Source organism: Nothoprocta perdicaria, unplaced genomic scaffold (assembly GCF_003342845.1).
Source record: "Nothoprocta perdicaria isolate Ctin4 unplaced genomic scaffold, notPer1 scaffold_181, whole genome shotgun sequence".
NCBI lineage: Eukaryota > Metazoa > Chordata > Aves > Tinamiformes > Tinamidae > Nothoprocta > Nothoprocta perdicaria.
In genome coordinates, this window is record NW_020454994.1 from 1,142,633 (window position 1) to 1,160,273 (window position 17,641).

The 17,641-nt window shown below is 39.8% G+C and overlaps 1 protein-coding gene across 1 annotated transcript in view; it reads right to left on the reverse strand.

Moving 5' to 3' along the window:
- Nucleotides 1-17,641, reverse strand: part of MACROD2 (MACRO domain containing 2) — a 680,006-nt gene that overhangs the window by 512,861 nt on the left and 149,504 nt on the right. The window contains exon 4 of the mRNA XM_026036601.1: nt 4,085-4,114. Within this exon, the coding sequence (XP_025892386.1) occupies nt 4,085-4,114 (30 nt within the window). The remainder of the gene's footprint in view (nt 1-4,084; nt 4,115-17,641) is intronic.

The following is a 17,641-nucleotide window of genomic DNA, read 5'->3' on the forward strand; positions in this document are numbered from 1 at the left end:
TATTTATACCCTCAATCCAAGCTCAAACCAAGGCAATCCAGAAATTACCAGGCAATAAGAACTTSATTACAGTCAGCAAATAAAATAAARGGAAAAAATAAACCTCAGTTAACAACTGGGAAAGAGCTAGTGGGGGAAAGGAGGAAGGGAAGGAGGAAGATAGGATCAAAAAAGAGGACTGTCCAGGACAGTAAGGCATAGGAAAATACTTGGATCTTGCTCACTTTGCTTTAATGGACCAAATACATGAGTCACATACTTGCAATACATTATAAATGTAAAGAAAAAGTGTCATGCAAAACAGGGCATTTCAATTTCTGAACAGCCAAAAGTCATGACACATCCCAAGAGACCTCTTTCTCTCAAACTATCAGTGTTTTAGCCTCAAATTGCAAATAAATTGCCTAAACTTTTTCACTTATACACTACAGTATATAACAGGACAAATAATGTGATGTTCAAGTCATACAGTAAGTCATGATGTGATGTTCAAGTAAGTCATACAGTAAGTCATACTGCTCTGTACTACCTAACAGGAACACTGAGATGGAGAATATCTGTTAAATCTACACCTATTTCTCCCAATTAAAAATAAATTATTAAAAATTGTAAAGAAAGAAAGAGGAAAAAAGGCTTTCTTGTCAAACTCATAATAAAATCTTGGAAGCTTCAGAGTTAGTTGAAAAGCAGAAAGAAACCTTATACATTTATATTTAACTAAAGGGYCTTAGAAGACTCTATTGCAGATTTCTTGATTTGATGATTAAATAGTTGTGTGAAAAAAACGTTTCTGGGATCTTTCACACTTTCACCTCTGCATTCGGAAGAGTCATGAAAAAAGTAACTCAAATTTGGAATCCAAGAACAAGTCATTACTTTGCCTCTGAGATGGAAGTGCATCTATGTTCTCACATTGCTCTGAGGGGGCAGAATTGGTAAGCAGCAACCCAAATCCTTCAGCACTTAGACTTACAAATAAACATGTATTTAGCAACAACGTTGTCCAYTGAGTTTCTCAAAAATACTTTTCTTGAAGCTTTTTAATATATTCATTGAATACTGTGCATATACTAGACCAAGATGGTCACAGAATCACAGACAAATAATTATTTCCAACCATTTTATGTTCCATACTAGAAAGATTCCGGAATTTACTTCTAAATTCTAAGAGTGACAACATAGCTTAACGCAGTTCAAAATCACAACAACTCAGAACTTCTGTTTTTCATTTTTCTGCAAAACAGAGGCAATATWCATACTCCTAACAGTGACGGTGAGATTTAACTAACAGGCGTTACTGAAGAGCTCTGAATTCCATTGATGGAAAAACTATACTGGTATTGTGCATTATCATAAATATTCAGCATCTGCAATCAAAAGACAACTGGTGTTTCCATATATAATAAAGTTGTCACAATTCACAAGGAGTAATGCTGCCACTTCTGGAACAGGGAAAAAATATATTTAGATTTTCAAGTTTCAGCTCTTACAACTGAAAGTTAGGTTTTYTCTTTTATATAAAAATGAACATTCCCAATAACAGGTTAGTTTACCAAGACATACTGACTGGATGCAACAGATTTCCTTCGGTTTCCTTTTCCTCCAATGCTCAGACAGGCAAACCAGTCACAAGCACAAGAGCTCAGTTGTCTTGGCTCTAGGAGTCCTTTCTTTTCTGCTTCTCCAAGTTAACTCCTACCTTAAMAAAAGCCTTTTTGCTGCTCTTGTCTACAACAGCACACTCAACACACGTTCTCAAGGACTGAGGCTCAAGTATCTCATGGCTGGGATCTCAATTCTCAGCAGTGAATACATTGAAAAAGATGCTTCTCTTCAGGATTCTTCTTCAAAAGACATGGAAACCACAAAAATTCATCTACTTCATAGCCAAGGAGACTGGGAATAAGAGGGAAACCCAGCTGAGGGTGGCTCACTGTCACYGCACAGCATTTGCTACTGGACCACTACCTTTGCTATCAGTCCCTCTCTAAGCTACACAACAGTCAATTTGGTTATTTTACTTCTATCTCAAGCAATGAGATACAGGATTATCTGTCCACTGGAGATTAAAGGATTTGGGAAGAACATCTGTGAGAGCTGCATCATCATATTTTTTTTTTGTCATTCTGCAAGCAGACTGCACCAAAACAGGGGCAAAAGACACATAGGTGCTCAAACAAGACAAATGCCAGCAGAAGGAATTATTGACTGCTGTAAAGAACTTGACCTCACAAATATTCTTTCATGGGAAATACCAGGCCAACTGTTAAGGAACTGAGTAAGACAAAAAAACAAAAGAAACCCACAAATTTCCATTCAGAAAGATACTTTCAGTGGCAGAGAACAATTTGGCTCTGGTTCTGGATCTCCAGATGGGAYGGTGGATGCAAGCAATGCTGCTTCTGTATCTGAAGCTTCATTATCTTGTTTTTCTATTCCCTACGAAAACTATTTCCAAAGTGCTTTTTCGTCTTTGAACAAGCATCCTTCCCTTTCTACGATTACCACACAAAATATGGTCAGATACAATCATAAAAGTCAGTTTTTGAATCTTGTAGCTGTCTGACTTATAGTTACAATGGGGGGACGCAGAAAAGGAAGCCCTAGAAACACAGGAAAAATCCCAASTGACCATCAAATCAGACAGGCCCAGTCTGCCATGGACTCCGATGGAGATGGAGACCCCACCATGTAGTGCCCCGCTGAAAGGTTATCATGTTCAGGAGGGGAGACCAGCCAAATAAATCCCACTGAGAGGCAATAACCAAACTGGAACCTCATTGGAATTTGAGTATTTACATTGATTTTTTTTAAATTACCAGCTGAGAATGAGTACTCAAGCCAACGTACAACGATGGCTCCATAGGTACACGMATCACTAGCAAAGGATTACCCTTTAAAGGATTATACTTTAAACAAAGAAAAATTTGGTACGCTGCGAACAACTGACTCCAATAAGAAGAAATGGATTAATCCAACAGGATTATCGGGAAAGGCTTCTCTTTCTGCACTTTAATGGCCAGATACCTCGCTGAGAAACATGAGCAGTTTCATTTAAACGTCTCGGTTTGGTTGAGAAGCACCTTTTCATGTGACAATCCCCTGCTCGTGGCTCACAAATAACAGCTGCTTATTCAGTTAAGGCTGTTAAAACAAGAGCCTTGACTGATTATCCTCAGTCTCCCAAGCTAGGGCAATCTTCTGTCTTTTCACAGGGCCCTTTCCTCTCCCCTCGCACATGTAAGCTCTGATCTTCAAGTCCTTTTAACTCCGGCCAGGAAGGAAGATTAGTAGCTGCCCGCACTGCTACTACATGGTGCAATCTCCAGGACTGAGCTCCTTCCCTTCCCTCTGGGAGGCAGAGCTAGGAACTGAAAACAGAAGCCTAAAACTGCGGGATTTTTTCTCTCCTGAATTTTTTAACACTCAGGTAAGCCCCAAGGCTGCAGTACTTTGGTATTACGGGAGGCAAAATGGCACTGATCTACTGCAGGAAAATGGCAAAGACTCRCTCTACGTGCGCTCCTGCCTCTGACACACCAGTATTTTGGTGACATCTGTGTGGCAACCCACAGAAGATTTTGATATAAATCTAACTTGAGTCTCCTCACAAACAAAAGGGAGTAAAAAAACTAGCTAAAARRAAAARGRAAAAAAGACTTGAAAGCAAAAGCCTCATTAATTTACTAAAATGATTTTTAGCCTTATATTCATCTTTTTAACATATGATTTTAGAAAAGTTAGCATGCATTGAAGATGCCCACACAGTAACTGCAGTACAGGTCCCCATCACTGAAAGGCAACGTAAGGGGCCCTGGGGAGTCGGTGGGTGCTCCCAGGCAGCCCCCTATGAAGGGCAGGGCGAATCGCAGCCCCACAAAGCCGGGTTCGAGGACAGCCACAAGCCCCATGGCCGGGCCGCACGTAAGCACCATCACTGAGGTGACTTTTCCCATCCAGTACTTTTACATTTCCAGCCTTTGAACTTGCCACATGCTGCTTTATAACCAACTAAGCTSTACGTTTCTTCAGCATATATTTCGCATACGTTTAAGAGTAAAGGCTGCATTAAGCAAAGACTTACCTCCTCCACCTCCAAGAAGGCTGGAATTAGCTGTAAGAAAAAAGAAAAGGAGAGTCATCAGCACTGAGTTTTCTAAACATATATGGATCCAAAACCCTGCAGAAATATGACACAAGGTTTTCCATTTTTGTTGTTTCAGTGATTTTGTTACTCTACACTTAACCAAAAACACTTAAACACAACCTTTTTATTTAAACAAATTATAAGCATAGTGTTTACCTAGGCAATATTTTGCAATATATTTGCATCCACGCAATCAAYAAATAAAACAGGAACTGCAAAAGCTTTATGTAATGAATAGTTCTTGAAATTGTAATATTGAATTTATAGTTCTATAAACCATATTTCTTTCAGATTAACAAAGGAAAGAAACCATCTTCCATTTTAGAGAAACTTAAAAAGACTTTGAGGCAATTTATGACTAGATCTGCTCATTTTCTAAGCTGGAGACCTTTAAGGATGACCGTGAGCCCACTGAAATCAAAAAGAGTTTTATCATTATTTTCAATTAAGGGAGTATGCTTAATTGCTTCTGTAGCACAGCCACCAGCTATCCATGTCAAAACCAGATGAATCATTTATGGAAAGCAACTTGCAGCACACGGTGATCCAAGCTGGGCATTCAAGGTAAGCCAGTGCACCTGCCCTCAYGCCAAACGTTTTCCTGCCACAGCCTTGGGGAAGGGGCAAGAAAAGCCAAAGTTTCCCATGTCCTGGAGTGAAGGGTCACCCTTTAGCCATGGAGGGAACACATTCCCTTCACATAATCATGCAGCTGGAAACGCAAAAGCACCAGGAAGAAGGGTGGTCACTGGTATTTCTTAGGGCTTGCAGATGAGGGAAGGAGAAGCAAGGGAGCCAACCCCGGCGTGCTCCAGGACTAAAGCAGATGGTAAGATMCACAGGATGGGCTTCATCCAGCACCCAGGCTTCGGACCCTAACACGCTGTTGTTTCTATGATCTCCTTCTGCTTCCTAATCTGAAGGTTTTAAAGAACAAATTCCCTATTTTTCCCCAATATTTTTAAGACTTTGTCATTTGGGGGGACAGATGGACACTTTGGCTTCCCTTGTGTCTTCCTCAGATCCTCCACATGCATCTTTAACACCCACAGTCTCCTCCTTTTGCCCCACTTTCCCTGACCCTGCACTGAAGCTGCYGTCTTCACTGACAAGCAAAACTTACTATCAAAAAAGCCTAGATCAAAGAGCACCACATACCCTTWATAGTATCATCTTTACAGCAACTCAAGCAGCAGTGGCTCTAGCTTTTTTTTTTAAGGAATATGCTCCTGTATATCCAATATGACTGACCATAGCTCTCAAAAGCCAATCAAACCATAAACTCCAGGAATTAGCCAGCCTAGGACTGGTTGGGTTGGTTTTTCATCTCCCTTTTGGCTATGGAAACTGTTCATTTAGCTCAAGATCCTCAATTAGCTTTCACACATTTGCACCCCATTAATCAATTATTTTGCTAACACATCACCGTGGTAGCTACTTTCTTGTTCTACTGCAAAGCAAGAATGAGGGAGCAAATATTGCTATATAGAAATTGCCTTTGAAAAGATGCAATAATAACAGTAATGAATACGTGGGCAGATAGATTGCAAAGAGTTCGATTTCTTGGTATTTATCTGCACTTTCCCTCACTGAAATTTAGYATTAAAGACAGACACAAACTAAAAACAAACAGATTTTTTTACAGCAGCTCCCAAAGATCAGGAGAAAATGACAACAATGTTCAATGCCACAAATCTGCAATTCACCATTACTCTYTTCTGGCATGGCAGGATGAACCTATTATTTCCCTTCTTGTTTTTCATTGAATCAAGTCAAGTTCCAGAATTTCAGATGTCACCTTTGAGAGATAAATCTAAGGTCTGCTAAATTTTGCTATTAGAAAAGTTTCCACTGCTATAAAAACATTTCTTCTGATACCCAGCCAACATTCCCATTGTAACCTCTCATTTGCTGGCTTCTCAGAGAATTATGTTTCTCTCGTTAAAGTTTTTCGACAAGGTTCATCTCTCCGATATTTTTCTGAAACTTGTTTGTAACACGCAGTACAAGYCACCATCAGAGCTCTCTATAGAAACAGCAACAACATTTCGAACAGATTTTTGGCTGCAGTGCGTCTATTAAAGCTATTCAAAATGCAGTAATAATTTATAGATTTTTAAAAAAAGGCAAAGCATTATGCTTACATAACAAGAAATATCAAAACAATTTCCTACGATGCCAGGAAAGGCCATGACTGAACGGTATTTGTGATATCCTTTCCAGAAAGATAATGTGTCACTCAAAAACCAAGAGCTTCTATTTTTCGATTTTTTAGATGATACCCAAAAGGTTCAGTGAACTGCACTTTAATTTTGGGAAACGTTACCATTAAGGCACCAACTCGCCACCTCGCACCACAAGGACAGGGCTCCCCGGGCAGAGCCCTCAACGCTGCCACGTTCCCCTCCGAAGGGCTGTGAGATGAGGTTCCTCTGGACTCGGAGGGCAGCCTGGCCCAGCCACAGGGCTCTCCACCCACCACATCACCTCACATAGCAGGAAATGCGGCCTCGCTTCCCAGGCCCCTGGTGTTAATCCACACTTGAATTTCACCCCCTGGTGCTCCCAAAACTCTAAGCCTAGCAAAACACTGTGAAACGAGCTCCTTCTGTGGAGGTTGGACTATCTAGATAAGGGCCATCACCTGCGGCCCTCTCCAAAACCTGATGCAGCCCACATGGCCACTGCTGGGCAGGTTGCACCATTACCCTGCATGCATGCACAGCTCCTCCACCTACATAAGGCATGTACACATGACAAGGAACATTTGTAGACAAACAGAAAGTCCCTCTTGGCCAGAGTCATCTTCATTTCTCTATTCTAGAGCTGAACATGTGATTCTGAAGTCATATAAAACAGAGGGGGAAAAAAGAGAAAGACTACTTTGTTACCAAGGCACAAGAAAACAAACAAGCATGAGAGTGGCCCCAAAGAAAGGAGAAGCAAAGACTCCTCATGCCTCACTTCATTCCCCATGATACCCTTCCAAGAGGACTCGCCCTACTTACTTAAAATTATGGCCTTCAAAATTGCAGTCCATAACAGATTCCTGCACCAAATCCAATAAAAACAGACTCGGAAACATAATTTTAACATGCATTGACTTAAACTAACAGGAGTCATGACACAAAATGGTCAGGCAGCCACGACTACGTTCCTTCCTGGTCAGACTGTGCCAGGCTCCATCCAAAACGCCTCACTGAGCTATCCCAGTCATCTGCAAGAGGCAACAGAGGCAAGAGCTCATCTAAGTACATCCACCTGAGCCAGTTCAAATAGGCTTCAAGGAGGACAAAAGGCACATTTTTGGAGCAATTCCTATGGTTTATTTTAAAACTAGCCTCAGGGTGAGAGGAATTGCAGCTCAGGAGACCCTGCACATCTCCAATGCTGTAAAAGGAGTATTGACTTCTAGAGTTTGAGGCAGATCAGCCTTAAAGCATTTGAAGCATTAGAAGTAAATAGCATTTCTGCAAAGCTGAGGCTCATCTCTAAGGAGAGCACTGATCCAAAGGGGAAGACAAAAACCCACTCACACCTGTGCCCATTCATTGAGCTTAATGATTTGGCCCTTAATGAGATGTTTATGACCTTGCCTTCAACCAGACACGGCCAGACTTTACTTGTCTCAGCACCTCAAGGATTGGATTTTTAATTCTATTTCACCCAGCGCTCTCATAGCACTAAAAGTCCATGAGTCTCTCTTACCCAGCAAACTCATCTCTTGCTGTAGGAAACCAAATTCCTTCCAAAACACTTTAGGGGAAGTGGGGGAGGACTTGGGAGAGAAGAATTTAGAGTAAGCTTAGTTTCCCATTACAAAACACCAGCAATGAAATTTCCAGTTTCTAAAATTACAAATTTGGATAATGAATATACCAGTACACTGGACAAAGAAGAACTGGACATGAATGTTTTAAATTTCAGCCCTCTTAATAAGTTAAGTCATATGGCTTCCCAATATTTTTTGACTGAATATGCAGGCCAGAAATTCTGGCAGAAGTCCTGACATTTTCTTCAGTGTTCTTTTTACAACATCTTTGCCAAAAAGTAGGATTATTTAAAATTCTGTGGAAAGCAAATGAATGCTGAAGAAGTTCACTGCTAATGACACTGAAAATGTTCCTGTACTCTTAACTCAAAGGGTATAAAGGTGAAAAAAGGATGCTGCTAAAATGGATGTTTACAGGCATAAAAACATTTGGGTTTTTTTCTGCTGTCAATTCTGTTGGAGTTAAAAAAAAAAAATAAACTGAAGCCAATACATACTTCTGTGATGTCTCTGGAGATAACAGGCTTTTAGCTTTGTTAACAACATAGCCGAACAATTCTGGTTACTTTTAGTTGGCATATACTCATCTGACAACATTTTAAAAACATAAATTCTTCTGGGAGCCTGTCTTTGTCAAGTATTAATGGCACTAGTAACTTAAATTGACATCTATGTCATGCAGCCATGCATCTGTCAGTATAATAAAAATATACTTTCAAATGAGTGCTTGATATTGTCTGACTTTGACAGCAGATGTTTGAGCTTATTTTTATGTAAAAAGATTAAATATTTTTGTCAATACTTTCTAATTGCGAAATTTATTTGAGATGACATCTTTATAGCCAGCAACGTTGTAAGATGTGATTCACGCTATGGCCTCAAACATCATTTTTACTCATCAATAAAACATCTTAACAGGCAATTTATGAACAGAGTCACGTTAATTTATGGAACGGGGAGCTCTGCGTGTTTGCTGGGACATCCTTACCTGCCACTGCGTTTTGTTTGACCTCTTCTCAAGAGGGCAGATAGGAGCAGGAGGAAGTGAGAGCTGGCAACCCTACCCTACGCGCTGAACCRTTTTTACACAAGACACATTGTGGTGGTTTACAGGAAAATGTTTAAAGCTTAAAGTTCATGAAAATGATTTCAAAGTAAATGTAATAAAAAATACAGCTACACATGGTGTAGTACAGTATAATCCCCCCTGTAATTAACTTTACTTGAAGAATTGCCTTGCACACAAAGTCAGTGCAATCAGGAGAGTCAAAACAACGTGGTGGCCACAGGATTGAAGCAARTTTTGTGGGAGTTACCTAAGCACCCAAGGATGCCAAGAAGGGCCTGGTGGGAATCCAAAGAGCCTGTGGAAAAGGACCAACTCAAAGTATTCAGGCCCATTCCACCAATAGCATTTTCAGACACCTGCCTGCCTTGCGCAAACACAGCCCTCAGGTCCCTCGCTGGTGCMGCTATCACAACACAACCCCAGCTAGAAACACCTCCACATGCATGTGGCAGTAAATTGCCTCACTGCTCTCCACCACCCTGCAGATTTCTACAAACAACTCACCTTTCTCCCTGCCATTATCACCTCCACAGGTGACCACTGCAGCTACTATTTAAAATCTCCCCCAAAACAACAGTGGATCCACAAAGTTGAAAAATGCTTCAGCAGAGGAGTTAATCCATGTCCACAACCTCCTCTTAGAACCTCTCTTTTACCACCCAGGCTAGTCAGTGTGCAATTACCTGCTTTAGCTCGTCCGGGCTAATGCTAACCAGCTGTGCTGCAATTTAATCCCCTGTCCTGCAGCTGGATGCTAACAAAGAGCATGGGCTGCCTGCCCAGCCTGACCCCTCCTCCCTGCTGCTGGGAAATTCCTACTGCAAATTCCTTCTGCTTTAAAGATTAAGAGAAATCTAACGGGAAGCTTTGTGCAATTAAAAGTATAGATTTTCTATCTGGACCTGATAAGAAAGGCTTTGCTGATGATTGGGGTTATGCAATCTCTGCTGTTCTCTTCCTTGCTCTTGCAAAGTCTCTACAGGGACCAAGTTGTTTTAACTGAGTTCTGTGATTTTTGCAAATGAAGTAGTCATTATCTCCAATTCCAAGCTTTTAAAGGATACTTCATAGGGAGATGAAGCAAAAAAATGTATACTAATAAGACTTTTGGAGCTCGGTCTGACAAGGCAATTGCTTTTGCAAAATTCTGAATTCAATGCAGAAACAATAACTATCATAACTTTTCAGGGTTTTTTTCTTCCTCTAATACAGTGCCAACTCAATTTATAATACGCTTTTACTCAGGAAAACTATTTTTAATAAGCACCTGTATCCAACAAGCACTGGGCTCTTGATCAGAAATGCACGTTCAAAGTAGAGGAAACAAAGTGACTTTTTTTTCCCCTTACAATGAAATACATTGATTGCCCTAATGCAAAGTGAAAGAAAATTAACAGAAACTTAAACTGTCTAACACATGCTGACTGACAGAAACACCCAAAAGAGAAAGCTCTTGGTGCAGATTATATGCTAAAAATTCCCAAATAAATTGCCATATAGGCTGAAGTTTGAGCTCCATCTAAAAAAGGAGCCTAAACTTTACAGCGCGCTGTGAATTCAAGTTYCTGTAATTGTGTTTTGGTAGGAGAGTTGACCATAGCAAAGAATGTCACTTAAAAGAACACTCCAAAAGCAGAAGAACTTTCTAAAGAGCAACATTCACCAGAGACATTACAATATCCCGCCCTGAACCCAACTCAGCAAAACGTTTTTACATCAAATCCTGAAAAACAGGATTTACATCAATAGCATGGTATGATTTTCARCTAGACAGAAACCCCTCTTCCTAATCAAAGAAAAGACAGGGATACAAAAGCAAAAGGCTTCCCATCCCCACCTTGTGAAGGGCACTTACAAGAACCTGTTTTATGAGGCTGATCTCATCCTTGGAAGGGAGAAGATGACAGACTTGTGGAATTAGAAGCTGTAATTTGAAAGGGAAGGAACTAGGAAAGGCTAAAACTAGCTAGTAAGTACAGATTCATATATCATCACATTTTGTGTGAACTGCATTTCAGAAAGCAGTCTGGTTTTCATGTTCCTCTCATTCTTTATAGCAAACAGGAGCCATTCACAAAGCAGGAATAATTTTACTCCGAAAGACAAGTCAAGGAATTGTAATAAACTACCAGATGCTAAAAAGAAGGCTCTGAATTCAGATTTCGTCCGATTTTTGTGTCAATTTGTGTTTTGCTCAACTACTTAAAATTGCCTTCTGGATCATCAAGTTATTTTAAAATGTAGCTATGCTGAAAAGCAAAGCAAAAGCAACTACTTTGGGACAGAACAGGGAGAAAAAATATGCAGGTTTACTAGAGCTAATTCTTTGTCTCATAATTTGGACAATTTGTGTGTTTCTAAAAATAACATTAAAGGAAATTAAAGTGCCACAGCATATAATTAACCCCTTTTGTGTACAGTTATCATCAGTATTTAAAAGGCTACACAAGCCAGAGTAAGAGGTAGTCCTAGGTTCCATTTGCACAAAGACCAGTGCAGTTTTGTTAGTAATTAAAAAAAATAGTGAAATTTATATAACTCATGCATTTTCTCAATATTCCAAAGGTACTGGAGTATATTATCTGGGATACAGAAAAACAGGAGTCAAGATCTTTGTTCTTACTTTAGTCTTTCAAAATTACAGTTACTCCTGGACCTACAGATCTTCAGTCTATTTATTTAGTTGGTAGAACTAAAAACTACAAGATTTTATTTCAGTCTCCTTTGTTAGAAAATAATCATATAAATTTGGATTCCCAGAGGTAAAATGATTTCTGTGTTGTCTGACTGCAAAAAGTTTGAAGAAAACAACATCTTATGAAAATCAAAAAGAATCAGAAGGTAATGGAAAGGAAGATATTTCAGCGTTGAAGTATGAACATTCAATCTTCGGGTTTCAAAACCAGAGAAGACGCTGGCTCGTTACGAAATCCAAGTCCACAGTTCAAAGGAAGACACCGGGGCCTTGCAGCAGAACAGAATGTTTTTCCCAAGGGCACGGCGCAGGAAAAGGGAGCCGGTGGCCCAGGCCCCTTCTTGACATTTCCATCTTCCTCCCGGGAATTCGGGGTGAGCCCAGGGCTAGCGACAGCTCTAGGCTCCACATCAGTCAGCAGAGCTCAGAGCAAAACTAGTAACCGCCTTCACTGTTCATTTTTCTAAGGGAATTAACACACAGGAAGGATATTAAGTAAAAAACAAAACCAGATAAAAGCACCTAATTCCCAATCCAAACAGCCCTTGCGCTTTTTCCAGCCACGCGGACAAGACTTTACTTGTGAATTTTGCCACAAAGTTAGAGGAAGGCAAGGTGTTACCTCGCTGCTTTTGCAAGAGCAGCCTGGAAGGAAGATTTTGACAGTGAATTATAAGCTCCTGCAAGCAACTAGTGCAGACTTGCARGATTGGAAGAGCCTGAAAGTAAAGCGGAGAAGTTGGATCTGCTTGAAAAATACATCCAACCGAGTGAATGTAACAATCTCTGCATATGAACATGATGTATAACCCCTCTAATGACCATTTCTTTATATAGCCTGCAATGAGAAGCAGCCCCCRCTGTGGTCAGTGCGAGCCAGATTACAGAAGAAACACAGGATCACGTATAGAAGGAACAGAAGAAACAGAATTGATTTTAYTTTACCCTTAGCATAGGCCTAAACCGTTGCCTTTGGGCTAAATATTTTTCTAACAGTATCGGTTATGTGTTGCTTTCTTAAAAAAAAAAGTGACAACAAAACTTAGTAAACTAGGTATTTTGAKTAAATCAGGAATAACAAGCTACAAGAAAACATGGGGCATACATTTTAACACTGTCCCTAAGAATATTGCCCTAAAATTTCTCTGTGTAATASTGTCGGAGATACTAATCATATGTTATATTAACTGAATATTTCAAAGGGTAAAGCTAAAAAGATCTTGAGAAGACCATAAAAGATCTTAGGAAAAAAATGCAGCCTTCMATTTACTGTACCAGCGATATCAGACTTTGCCCCTTTCATGCTAAAAGTAAGTTTGCTCAGGGAGATAGACACTGATGATCCTCTTGACTTTACTGTTCCTGGAACACACAATCCATGATAGGTCTTAAAATCGAAGAAAAATAACCCAAAATTTGAAAAAGGGGGGGGGGGRGGAACAGTAATTATTTTCACTGTTACTTTACCATTTTCACATGCCCTGAAAACTTTAAAACCCTCCTCCATTCAGGAACTCTGAAGAAAAGGGAGATCGCAAGCAACCAGTGTTGTGAGGGCCTGCAGATATTTCCCAGGCCGCGACGGAGCCGGGAGCCTTGATGTGATCAGGAGGAATGGCAGCACTGCAGATAGCCTGGGACACCGCTCCTGTCCTGCCGGGTTCCTGGTGGGTCCCGTCTTCCCGAGCGGCAGCTCCRGAGCCATCCCGGCGCGGGCCAGGCCGCAGCCTCCCTGCCAACACTGCAGCCCTGCTCCGCATATTCCTGAACACCGGCTGCAAGGCAGCTCCCTGGCCACCCGCCTTGTCCTGCGGTAACAGGCATTTCTTAATTACAAAGAGGATTAAAGCTATTATTAAAAAAATGCAGTAAATAGGCAGTTTGGTTACAAGAGCGCGTATTCAAACGCATCATATCACGCAGCAAACGAAGCACTGAGCAGCAAATCACAAACTTTATCACCTAGGCACAGAGGGGTCGGCCCTAATATTTCCCATACTTGCTTTTTCCTAATCCTGCTAGCCAAATTTTGCCATTATTGCCAATGTCAATCAGGACCCACGCTACCACCCCAAGCAGCCCTACTTCCAGTGCCCATCCTTCTCCCCGCTTCTTGTTCCTTGCACACAACCCAACTATCCAGAGCGACTTTCTAGGTCAAAGATACACAATACGTTTTTATTTTAACAATTGTGCTTTCCATGTATCAGGTAAATTCAACAGCTTAAAGAAATCCAAGCTTTCGTACAGGTGTTTTGCCGCCAGGTCCATTAACATGTACCCATGATGTTTATTCCATACCCAGGAAACAGAACTATAACCAAATAGGTGCACAACAAACACACTATTTCATTACTCTGATGCTAACATAATTTGGAGGCAGCTGAATACCTTTGAAAAACATATTTTGAAAATAAAACCTGAATTAGGCACAATACGAAGTTTGTTTTTATGACTACAGGGACCAGCATATGAAATGATTTTACAGGCATCCTTCGCTGTGTGTGAACACAGATGTAAAGCAGGTAAAGCACGTTTCTAGAGTTGCTCAAAGAGGATGATGAATCATCTGGCCGGCTCCTCACGAAATGACTTCTSTGGTGGCAATTACTAGCGACAGGCCCCAGAACGCTGGTCACGTGCCCTAGGCGCCAGCGACAAAGAAATTAAATGACAACTTTAAAAGCCTATACTGAACATGGAAAATTCTATTTTCTCTTGGAAAATAACTACAACAATCTCATATTCTATTACCACGTCAGCAAAGAAACGGTTCAGTGGATAGTTAGAGAAGAACTGCATCCTGTGCCCTTTTTCTGAAGTGTCAGGTACAGAGATAACACCAAACATTTTCTCATTCTTATACCCATGATAAATTTGCATGCCACTAAATGCATGTCACAGATAATAAATACATAGTATAAGCTTATGCTCATGATTTGTAAGAAGAGATGCCTCCTCAATTTATCTCTTTAATAATCCTTTGGCCTAGGAATATCACTTCTACTGATATATACAAATGACAGAAAAGGTCTCAAAAATATGCCAGAATTTATTATGGGAAGAAAACTGACCGGAATAAGTAACTTTGCAAGAGCACAGCTCTTCTGAAATTTCAGACAATCTTTCCTTTATATTTCAAATGAATTAAATCTACTGCAATTAATGATTATAGCTTTTCCTTCAATCAGCCCATATTCCTCTAGGAAATTAACTAAGCTATTAAAAGCCTAAAGGCTGGAAAGGAACCTAGTTAGATGAGTTTCACCTCCCCTATATTGCCTGTGTAATCAAATGCAGTTTCCCCACCAGTTTCATTCTAATCAGTTTAATTACGGAAAATTACAAGAAAAAAAAACTTACTTCTTACACCAGAACAAAGAGAAAATGCTTCATGTGCAAGAACACTTGGTAAGAGCAGTTTGTTACTGCACCTTAGGAAGTGACTGAAAATAAAATCAAATATTCTTATGACAACAGCCATTCGAATCAGGAGGTGGAAAGAGTCAAAAGTCAAAACAGTCTTGATTCAAGAAGAGTCACAAGGCAAAAAATATTTACAAAATGTGAAAGTGAGGGAGGGTTTCTTACTTCAGCATTGCAAAACCAGGTTTGCATTGCTCCTGTCCAGCTCTACTGATGTCCTAAAACTGTATTTCCTACTCAGTTGTTTGATTAAACACTTGTCCTGCCGAGCAAGGGAAAAGTAGGACATGCAGTGCCCAGAATGTCTTTCTCACCAAGAGGTGGGAGCTGTAAAACTGAGGGCTAGCAAAGCTCTCCATGCAAACGGGGAAGGAAACAGCCGAGGAGCTGGTTCTCCTTCCTTGTCGGATCTCTACACCAGAATTATTCCCCACGGAGAAAGGACCCAAAGGTGAATATGGAGAGAAACACTGCAGCTGTAGCAGAACTCTTTGGRGGAGCACAGATTGAAGAACAAGACCAAAAGGACAACAGATCCTAAAAAAAAAAAGAAGTCCTGGATTGAGATAAAAATGGAAGAATCCCTAAAACAGAAAAGGACTAAAAGCAAAGGTATAACCTCCTAATGGAAATGTCCTCTTTCATATTTTATAAAACTACTGMGATGAAAAGTCTCCTAGCAATTCTGTTACATTAAATTCATACTTATACATACACTCATATATATGCATATCAGTAAATATGCACAGGAATGTTTTCCTCCACTTGATTTTCACAGYAAAGCATTTCTTAATCTTATAAAATCCTGTTTTTAGAAACAGATTTTTTCATTATGTTTCTGTTATTTCCTGCCACAAGGCAAGAACTTGCTGGTCAGAAAAAATGCAATGATATATATATATATTTTAAATGTACAAAAATCAATTAGACCAAAACAGCTTTATGATATACTTCATAATGTTACGGACTTAAATCAAGTCCATCTTAAATCTCCTCTGTCAAAATGATTAATCCCAGTAATCTCATTTAAAATGCTAGTTTATAATGTACTAATACTCCAAAGTCATCTGATCACTACAAGATAGAGGTAGGAGYAGTTTGATGACTATTCCTGGAAGACTTCATAAAGTGGGAAACCAATTGCTATAAAACAGAGCAACAGAGACAATCCATCACTCAAAAGGCTAAAAATATTGGGAAAAAAATCATTTTCTTTCTGTGGAATTCGCCAATCAACTGGCTTTTAATTTTATAATATATCCAGTGGAAGAGAAAGTCTGGTTTAATGCAGGAAAAGTATCCTCCAAAGTGAAAACAGCTCAAATCCAAGACAAGGTTTTAACTAATTTGTTTCACAGAGATTTCTATAGTTAAAATTGAGGGTGGGGGAAAAAAAAAAAAGTACCTGGCATCCTGGAATTTGCACAGAAAATCAAAAGGTGAGTTATATGAACTTTAGCAATCATACATTTTCTTGAAGAATTGTTTTCTAGTTTTTAGAAATCTGTATTTCTTGCAACACACAACACACACAGCTTTCTAACAAGGTCTTTTTCTGCTCCAAGATGCTTCTAGTCACGAAATCTTTAAAAGTGCCCTGAGATGGAAAGAACTGCAGAAAAAAGTATTATCTTCGTGAGCAAACACATCATGACTCCATCTACGTCTAGCATGCTCTTCTGAAGAGACTATCTAATCAATGATATCAGAACGCAAACTTATGTAAATGCCTTGACTTCTTCACAGCCTTTGTTCGAAAAAACAAGCTTTGAGCATTCAAAGGACTGTAGTGATACTGGGATGAACATATCTGACAGGACAATGCATCTCAATCAAAGTTTTTGCAAGCTCTGGATTGTCTTTAAATGAGATGTCTCCATGTGTACTGACTCATTCCAAAGTGCTTTATCAAAACCATTTAGGAGGGCTTTTTATCCACTCCCTTGCCAAGTTTTGCCTCAGCTTTTCTTCTCTTAGAAGATGGGGAAAGCTTCCGAGCTTGAAGTTTCCTAATCCTTGAAAATTCTGACTTCTCAAATACTAACAAAGCTCTCATTAATGGAGAAAGAATCTAAATTTTAAATATTCCAGAAGCATAATTTATTAGTGCAGTTTTACCAGATGATAGCTTTTACATGATGAAATTAGTTTTTCCCCCAATGGGATCAACAATTAGAAACCTAACGAAGAAGATGGCATCAGACAGAGTAGAAGAAACATTAATCAGAAGGAAGCAAATGCAGACAAGGATTGTCTGCCGAGAAGACTCCCTATGTTTTACTGCATTATTCCCCCAGAAKATATATCAGGATATTTGTATCTGTATTTTCAGTTCATGTTTTAAATTCTGGGCATGSAAAGACCACTTTGGTTATATCTGTAAGACACCTTCAAAAGAATTCTGTTTTTAAAAAATTGCAATAGGTCCTACCAAAAAGTTTTAAAAACAGCACAAGAATCAGTCGTGCAGGTTACTGGGGGATATTCAACAGTCTGACACCCATCATGGGTACTTTTTCTGTTACAAAGGGA